Source organism: Nannospalax galili, unplaced genomic scaffold (genome assembly GCF_000622305.1).
Source record: "Nannospalax galili isolate Female #2095 unplaced genomic scaffold, S.galili_v1.0 scaffold447, whole genome shotgun sequence".
Classification (NCBI taxonomy): domain Eukaryota; kingdom Metazoa; phylum Chordata; class Mammalia; order Rodentia; family Spalacidae; genus Nannospalax; species Nannospalax galili.
The window spans coordinates 550,008-558,602 of NW_008355650.1; the positions used below are offsets into that span (position 1 = coordinate 550,008).

Below are 8,595 nucleotides of genomic sequence, written 5' to 3' on the forward strand. Positions count from 1 at the left end.
TGTGTGTGCGTGTGTGTGTGTGTGTGTGTGTACATGTATGGCCTGCATGGATGTAAATGCACTCATGTTCTACAGTGCCCAGGGAGGTCGGGAGAGGGCATCAGATTCCCTGAAACTGGAATTACAGATGGTTATTAACTGCCATGTGAGTGCTGGGGACTGAACCCGGGTCCTCTCCAAGAGCCGTCTGTGCTCTTAACCACTCGGTCATCGCTCCAGCCCTAGTTTTGCTCTGAAAGAACAAGAAGGAAACCATTTTTTTGTTTGTTTGTTTCTTTGGTCTTTTTGAGACAGGGTCTCCCTGTAGCCCCAGCTGGCCTGGAACTCACAGAGATCCACCTGCCTCTGCCTCGCCTCCCGAGTGCTGGGATAAAGGCATTGCCACCATGCCCAGCCAGGAAACAATTTTTAAGCCATGAGTTGTCCTTTCTTTTTGTTTCTAGACTGAATTCATTTGAGCCTAAAATTGGGAACCAAATTTCACTCTATTTGAACATACTTCGTATCTGTGGGCCAGCACAGTGCAGAGCAGAGCAGAGGCCTGCACACGTGTGACGGCTGTGGCTGCCCTGGGGAAACCCGGCTCTCTTGCCCTTGTTTTGCTGCATATGGTCAAATGTGTTGAGTTCTTATATCAAATGTGCTATTTTGACCATATGGGAAAGATAATTTGGGGGCAGTTTTATTCTTTGTAACCAGGGATTTTGGCCTTAACAGGTTGGGTTGTCACTGAACACCGTGGTGAGCCTGGGCAACTCCTGCTGCCCAGGCTGTTGGTGGGTTGAACGGTGGTGTGGAACACGATCAGCTTGAGAAAGGCTGCTCACTGCCACTTCCCTGTTCCCTAAAGAGCCTGGAGGGGATGTTGAAACAGCTAGTAATGTGTCTGATTTTGACACCTGATTCAAGCATGTTTTCCTTTTAGAAAATAAGAGCTGTTTATTTACATAGGGCACATTTTAAATGCTTTTACATCTGTGTTTAAATTGGTAAGGCCCAGTAATTGTCCATATCTTATAAGAAAACCAAGGCAACTGGGCATGGTGGCACATTCCTTCAGTCCCACCTAGAAGGCAGAGGCAGGCAAATCTCTTTGAGTTTGAGGCCAAATTGGTCTACATAGGAAGACCGTGTCTCAAAAAAGCAAAGAAGAGAAAGCCAAGGTACAGTGTCTGTGAGCTGGCCAGCATTCACTCACTCGCATAAAGGCGTGGCTGTAACCCAGGGCTGACCTTCTCACTTGGCATGCAGCATGCAGTCCCAATCCTCACCATACTGACTGATGCTAGACACCCACTAAGTGCACTCGAGTGGCTGAACGAGGGGCCACCATCTGTTTGGATTGGATGCTGGTGTACAGCACACTTTCCTACTTCTCCAGCCGTGTACCAGAATGTAAACGATACTATAAGAACTACAGGCCCATGACCCTTTCATCAGGGAGTCAGCAATCCAAGATGGCACAGAGTGCGAGTTTGTTAACTTGAGCCAGTATTGCATCTTTGTGAACTTTTTATTCCATGTGTACGTGCGTGCGTGTGTGTGCACATGCATGTGCATGCATGCGCATGTGTGTCTACTACACTGGAGATTTTTCCACTCCTCAAACAAGTCTCAGGGGGTCATATCTCTACTCACCCAGTAAGAGAGCTTATGAGTACATAGGGAATTCTGCAAGACCTGAATCAAGTCTTGACTTCTTCAGTGGTTCCCAGTGGGTCGCATGGTCTGTGATCCTTCATCCAGACAGTGTTCTCAGGCCATGTGTGTGGTGTGTTTCTGTTTAGGGGGCGAGGAAGGGAGGGGGAGAGAGACAGAGGAGAGAGAGGGAGAATGCCTGCCACCACCTCAAAGAAGACTGGATCTCTTTCTGTTTCTGTGAAAGTTAATCTCATTTGCCATCTGGATGAGATCTAGACTCTCCTGGGAGACAGGCCTCGGGTGTGCCTGTGAGGGTATCTTGATGGGGTTGATTGAGGTGGGAAGAGAGCCCACTGTGGGTAGCACCACTCCTTGGGTAAGGATTCTGGACTGAGGAAAAGGGAAAATGAGTTGAGCGTCTGTTCGTCTCTCTGCCTCCAGCTGTGGGTGCGGTGTGACCTCAGGCGCTGCCACCATGACTTTCCTTCCTTCATGGCCACACACACGAACCGTGGGTCAAAACAAACCCTTCTCCCTTACATTGTTTTTGTCACGGTGTTTCATCATAGCCACAGGGAAAGTAACTAGGAAAGCATCACAGTACCAACATGTAGTAGCTGCTTTATTTTAACTTCACCAAATCATATCAGAGACAATATGAGTATTTAAATTAGAGTTCAACTTGAAAATCATGACTTTTTTTTGTTTTGTTTTTATGTGTATGACTGTATTGCCTGCATGTGTGTACGTGCACCTGTGTCATGCGGTACCCACAGAGAACAGATGAAGGCATCAGAGCTCCTGGAATTGGAGTTAGGGACAGTTGTTAGCTACCATGTGGGTGCTGGGAATCAAACCTAGGTCCTCTGCAAGAGCAGCCAGTGCTCTTAACCACTGAGCCATCTCTCCAACCCCATGAGTAGTTTTTGTTTTTGTTTTTGTTTTTGTTTAATTAGAAACAATTTGTTTTCTTTGGTTTTATACAAATGTGTGGTGTGTGTGCGTGGGTGCAGGTACCATGTATGTGTGTGGTGTGGGTGGGTGGGTGCAGGTACGCATACCATGTACGTGTGTGGTGTGGGTGGGTGGGTGCAGGTACACATACCACGTACGTGTGTGGTGTGGGTGGGTGGGTGCAGGTAACACATACCATGTACATGTGTGGAGGCTGGGAAGAGGAGACGGGTCCGTCCTGCTTCCTCATTCTCCGTGGTAGTCCTTTGAGGCAGTTTCTTGTTAAACCTGGAGCTTGCCATTTCTCAGAGAGGTTGGCAGCCAGCGAGCTCCTGTGATCTTGTCTCTCTGCCTTCCATAGTGCTGGGGTCACAGTTGTGTGCAGCTATGCCTGCTTTTGTATGAGCATGATGGGATCCAAACTCGGGTCCTTGGGCTTGCAGTAGCAAGCACCCACTCATCTGCTGAGCCATCCATCCATCCCTGTTGTATAGTGATATTTCCATAATTTTAGCTTAAAAAAGCAATACATGCTCACAGTAGAAGATGCAGCTGAAAGGACACTGTACAAGCTCTAAAGCTGGGTGTGGTAGCATGTACCTGAAATCTACTCAGGCTGAGATAGGAGGGGCTCAGATTTGAGACCTGCCTGGGTCCTGTCTCAAACGAACCTTAAAACTTACCCTTAGAGGCTGGAAAGGTTGCTCAGCGGTCAGAGCTCTGGCTGCTCCTGCAGAGGGCCAGGTTTGATTCCCAGCACCCACATGGCGGCTAACAACCATCAGTAACTCCAGCTCCAGGGGATCCGATGTCCTCTTCTGACCTCCACAGGCATCGCATGTGCACTTACACATGAGACAGTACACTCATACACATAAAATAAAAACAATATGTAAAATGTTTTAAAAACTTACCCTTAAACCAATATTATCACATTGGTATTTACTTTTCTAAACTCTATAAATATATGGGTATGACTCTTGTCAAAACTGAGTATTTCAGGGGCTAGAAAGATGGTCAGCTGTTAAGGATGGGCACTGCACACAAGTGGTGCACACACATACACACAGGCTCACACACCCTATAAATAATACCTTTTAAAAAGACTCTGAGTAACTTCAGTTTTACGTTTCTGTTCTTTGCTGTGGGTTGGAGGCTTTTCTGTTTTGTTTTGCTTTGTTTTACTTAGAAATGCACTGTGCCTGTGTTTCTGTGCAAGGAAGCAGGTTGCCTGCAGGCACCTCTAGCCAACATTGGCTCCGGTCTCACTCTGCACTTCTCAGGATCATGCGTCATGGACGGCAGGGCAGTAGAGCCCGCACTACGGCACCTGTCCTTGCCAGTCTGGGCCCTCTCAGCGCCTTGGGAAAACCACACAGCTGCGTGTACCAGCTCCAGGTGTGCTCAGACTCCCTGAGCTGAGTCACACAGATGGGGCTGCCTCCATTTGCTCAGTCAGTTTTAGGTGCTTATGGATCACTTTGAGCCAGGTTCCTTCTCATTGCTAAAATTCCACATAAACAAGACTCGTTCCCTGCCTCCAAGGTGTACTCAGTTAAATAAGACTGGAAGTTAGTGGTGCGCTGGACAGTGAGTGCTGTGACGCACGGGTAGAGCTCGGCCGGGCTGCCTAGGTGGTGTTCGGTGCTGTTGTAGAAACACCGTCTGCTCGGCAGCCCAAGACCCCAGAGGCCAGGGCCCCTGTTCATCCCCATGTTCAGTGCTGCACACTCCTGAGCGTGGCATCTGCTGGGCAAACCGTCTCTCTGTTTTGTTTTGATTTGTACAAGTTATTCGTGCTTAGAGGGACTTCAGAACCAGTCATGAAAAAGATGAACTCTGTTAGCCAGCAGTGGCCCTGTTGACATTTTATAGATCGGGGTCTTCTAGATGCATCTCTACATATGGTCTCTTTATTTTTAAAAAATTTAATTACATGCTAGATACTGTCCTAGCATCTGTTTATCCCGTGGTCTGGTGAGACCTACTCTCTAACTTCAGTCATTTTAATTGGCCACACGATGGTCTGCTGTGTATGGGTATATTATAATTTAAGTCCCTGACTGATGGACAGGTGACTAGTTTGTAATATTAAGCTAATAGTACCATACTTTAGGTACAGGATGGGATAAATAAGCATTTGTAGTATTTTATCTGGGAATCAGTTAACCATTAAAAATTTCTCTTTGAAAAAATTGGAACTTTATATTTTCATCTCAGTATTTTTATACCGCTTCTTAGAAACTATTTTAAAACAAGCCGCTCTTCACTCTGTTCAGCAGTAATTGAAAGTAATTTACCACGTTTTGTGGCAAAAGCATTTGAAGGCCACTCATGTAATAAGTCTCTGAAGAGCTCACATTATAAAAAGCTAGTTTATTATTAATGTGTTTGTTTCCACAGGCACCAGATGCAAATTCCTGTGAAATATGCCATGAGGTATTCAAGTCAAAGAACATGCGTGTGTTAAAATGTGGGCACAGATTTCACAGAGGGGTAAGAATCGCCTTTGGCTGCCCTCACATCATGCGCTATGACTATCAAGCATTTTGAAAATAAATAGAGTTTGTTTTTCTCTAAGCACCACTTACTGTATTTCCAAAACCATTTTCTTCAAACTTGCACATGCAGTGTTTGCCCTTTGCAAAGAAGGTGCTGCGGGGAGTGGGCAGGCGTCCTGGCAGGGGTGTTTAGCCCTGTGGAGTGCTCCTTCTGTCCATCACGTCATTAAAGACTCACCATTGACTTCATTAGCTGTATCAGCACTGACACTCAAGGAATGTTAATTCCTTAAAAGTATGGCATCCTACACATGACAAATGAATAAACAGTTGACTCGTTTGTTTGGCATAGTACATGAAGTTGGTTTAGCCTTTAAAGGAGACACTGCACACAGCTGCCCTGGGAGATTCGGGTTCACACCCTTCCGAGGCTCGTGCTTGTTGTCTTCGGCTCTGGGCACTGCGAGTATCCATCAACATTTCTGCTGGGCTAGGACAGGTCAGCTCCCTGCCGGGTTAGTTAGTAATCCTCAAGACAGGGATAAGTACAGAACGCTCACTAGAAGGAATTAGAACCTTTCAGACCCTCCTTCGGGTATGACATCACATTCCTGGGCTCTCCAGTTTTCCATATATGCCTCACCATGTGGCATCAGCAGGCCAGCCAGGAACAGCAGCAGGGAACATGGTACCCAAGCTGGTGGGGCACTCAGGAGCCAAGAACAGGCATTGGGGTATGTCAAAAGAGCCACCAAAATACCCACTCTTACAAGCCCACTAAAGAGCTAAGGCTGACAGTGGGTGCAAGGGGAAGGCCACTCTTGGTGCCAGACGAACAGCCCGAAATAGTCATGAATCCAGTTCTAGAGCATTAACTTTTTCCTGGGACTGCATCCATACCCCACCCTGAGCAGGTATCCAGGCTCTTGAGCATTGGGCAACACCATGCCCCAGGAGACTTGGAAGTGACATTAGCTAAACCTGCCAGGGAGCCCAGTGGCTTAGGCAACTGACTGATTCTGATTCTGTTTTCCTCCTTTTCAGTGCTTTAAGCAGTGGCTTAAAGGGCAGAGCACATGCCCCACCTGTGGCAGTGGAGACCTCCTGTCCGAAGATTAGCTTGCACCTTCCTTCCGGGCCCCTAGTGGAAGACGGGAACTGCCTCCCTGCTGTTCTGGGTAGTTACTTCTCACCATAGTGTCGTTCACGTGTGTGCTGAGTTGAAATAAGTCCTGCCATTGGTAGAAAAGCAGCAACCATCTGAACTCTTGCACTGTGTACCACAAAGCTAGCAAGTGGAAATCTTGCAGTCCTATCAAGTTCCGTATCAAGTCCTTTCTCCCCTCACTAGACTCTTCAGATGGTGTTTCACCACAGTCTCACACTGTTGTCTGCAGAGGAGCTCTGCGGGTGGGTGGCTTCCTTTGGAAAGGATTGTGAAGGCATCAAAGCAGTGCTTGAATTAGACGAATTCTTAACTTGGCCAGATACCGTGGGTCCCCTTTTGTGTTTTAAAAATCATTTCTAGGAGCTCCACAAGAGAGATGATACTGACCTTGAAAAAGATTATGTAAAGCCGGACGGTGGTGTGTGGTAATCCCAGCACTTGGGAGCCGGAGGCAGGCAGATCTCAGTGAGTTTGAGGCAAGTCTGGTCTCCATAGTGAATCTAGGCCACCTGTGACTGCAGGGAGACCCTGTCTCAAAAAAATCACACACAAAAAAATTGTGTAAAATTCAGTATTCTTGAAATGCACCCACATGTTCCTTAAAGATTCTACATTTTTTTAATGTGCTTTGAATCACATTTTAGTAATTTATGTTGTTACAATATTTGCTGGTATAAACCAAGACTCAAGTCTCTTCATGAAACCCCAGTTGCTCCCATTTCTTCATTCCTTTCCTCTCCTTTTGCCCGTCTCCCCCCAGCACTGGGCTGAACCAGTGCCTCATACATGCTAGACCAGCGCTCCGTCAATTGAGCTACACCCCCACCCCACACAGATTGTGTAAGTGCTTTGATCCAGTGTCTAGAAATCAGTTACAAAACACTTTTAAATTCATGTCGGCCAATAATTTTTTACCCCTGAAACAGGCTTCAGTAGCCCCACACTTGGACTTCACTCTGAGGTTACCGCGCTGCTCTCATGGGTCGGTTAACTGTGCCGAGCACAGGGCGCCGTATAGAACAGCCGCCCTCATACTCCATCCTCTTCCCACCACCAAAAAGAGAAACTTGTGTACCAGACAATCCTGAGGTGTTTGTGTTACAGTTGTTCCGTGTTTGACATTTGTGTAAAGTAATGCATGCAGTTTTGTATTGTGGCCTGAAAATAAAAGTGTAACTGCGTTAGAAACTATTTAAAAATTAGATTTTTTTTTTTGGTGACCAATATACAGTGGTAAATACAAACACATGAACCCTGGAAACATTCCATTTCTCTGAAACATGAAGGAGCAGTAAATGTTCTCCAGTGTGTTCTCTGTGCCACTGGACATGTGGTTTGTGAGCAGATTTGGTCACCTTCCCCCTTTCCCCATCCTGTGTGAACTGTGATGTCTTAGTGACTTGGTCCCTAGCAGCGCTCCTTTTTCCGAGCGCTCTCCGTGGTCGTCCTGGACACACTCTGCATACCCACAGCAGTTGAGAGTGCGAAAACACTGGGCCAGTTTGCAGCATCAGTGCAAAGAGCAGCTGTCAAGAATGTGTTCTGTGCTTGACTTGAGAGCTTTGTGAACATGCCTTGTGTTTGTCCAGTAGCTGTCAATAAAGAGTGTTCTAGAAGACCAGCTGCCCGCTGTCATCCTTGCCGTTTCTCTCCAGGTAATTGTATTTTGCATTCTACTTGAAATTCAGAGCTCTGTGCTGTGCTAACACAAAGAAGTGATTTTCATTTGGGAGGAACAGGCTTGCTACATCTGAGTCTTGACCAAAGATCTTAAGGCACTTAAAGCCTGGATCTAAACACTCCTTTGTACCGAAATACCACTTGCTAGACTGAAGTTTAGAAGACCTCTTAAGTCTGTAACTAGAATGTTTATGCAGAGATGATCGCATTACCGTTCTAAGCTAAACGAATAAACCGTTCTTGGGAATGCATGTGAAGAGGCTGAGGGAAATTACAGCTTTCGGTATTGGTATTTTTTGTGTGTGTGAGACACTTACAGATTCGTGGACTGCTGAGGCTGATGATAGCAGTTGGCTTTTAAGGGACCATTTGGGTGTGCTGAGTCAATAGATTCTTGAAGGCACAATTTTAAAAATTAAGTATATTCAAAAAGTTTTAAGGACATATTTTAATCTAGTAGCATCTAATTCAAAATAATGTGTAACAAACAATTTCTATTACTTAAATATTTAATTTTTCTCTCTGAGGTCCTTAATCTATATTATACATACCAGATAAACCAGTGTAAAACTGCAGTGGAATCCCAGCAATGCAAAATGTTTTTTGCTTTTTGAAATAGGCTCTCCCTGTAGCCCCATCTGGCCCAGAACT

The 8,595-nt window shown here is 46.0% G+C and overlaps 1 protein-coding gene across 9 annotated transcripts in view; it reads left to right on the forward strand.

Moving 5' to 3' along the window:
* Ttc3 (tetratricopeptide repeat domain 3) overlaps positions 1 to 7,885 on the forward strand; it is a 123,758-nt gene extending 115,873 nt beyond the window's left edge. For all 9 annotated transcript variants that reach the window (XM_029556098.1, XM_008853034.3, XM_017803167.2 and 6 more), the window contains 2 exons: positions 4,999 to 5,091; positions 6,141 to 7,885. In XM_029556098.1, the coding sequence (XP_029411958.1) occupies positions 4,999 to 5,091; positions 6,141 to 6,215 (168 nt within the window). In that variant the 3' untranslated portion in view covers positions 6,216 to 7,885. The remainder of the gene's footprint in view (positions 1 to 4,998; positions 5,092 to 6,140) is intronic.
* The last annotated feature ends 710 nt before the right edge of the window (positions 7,886 to 8,595 follow it).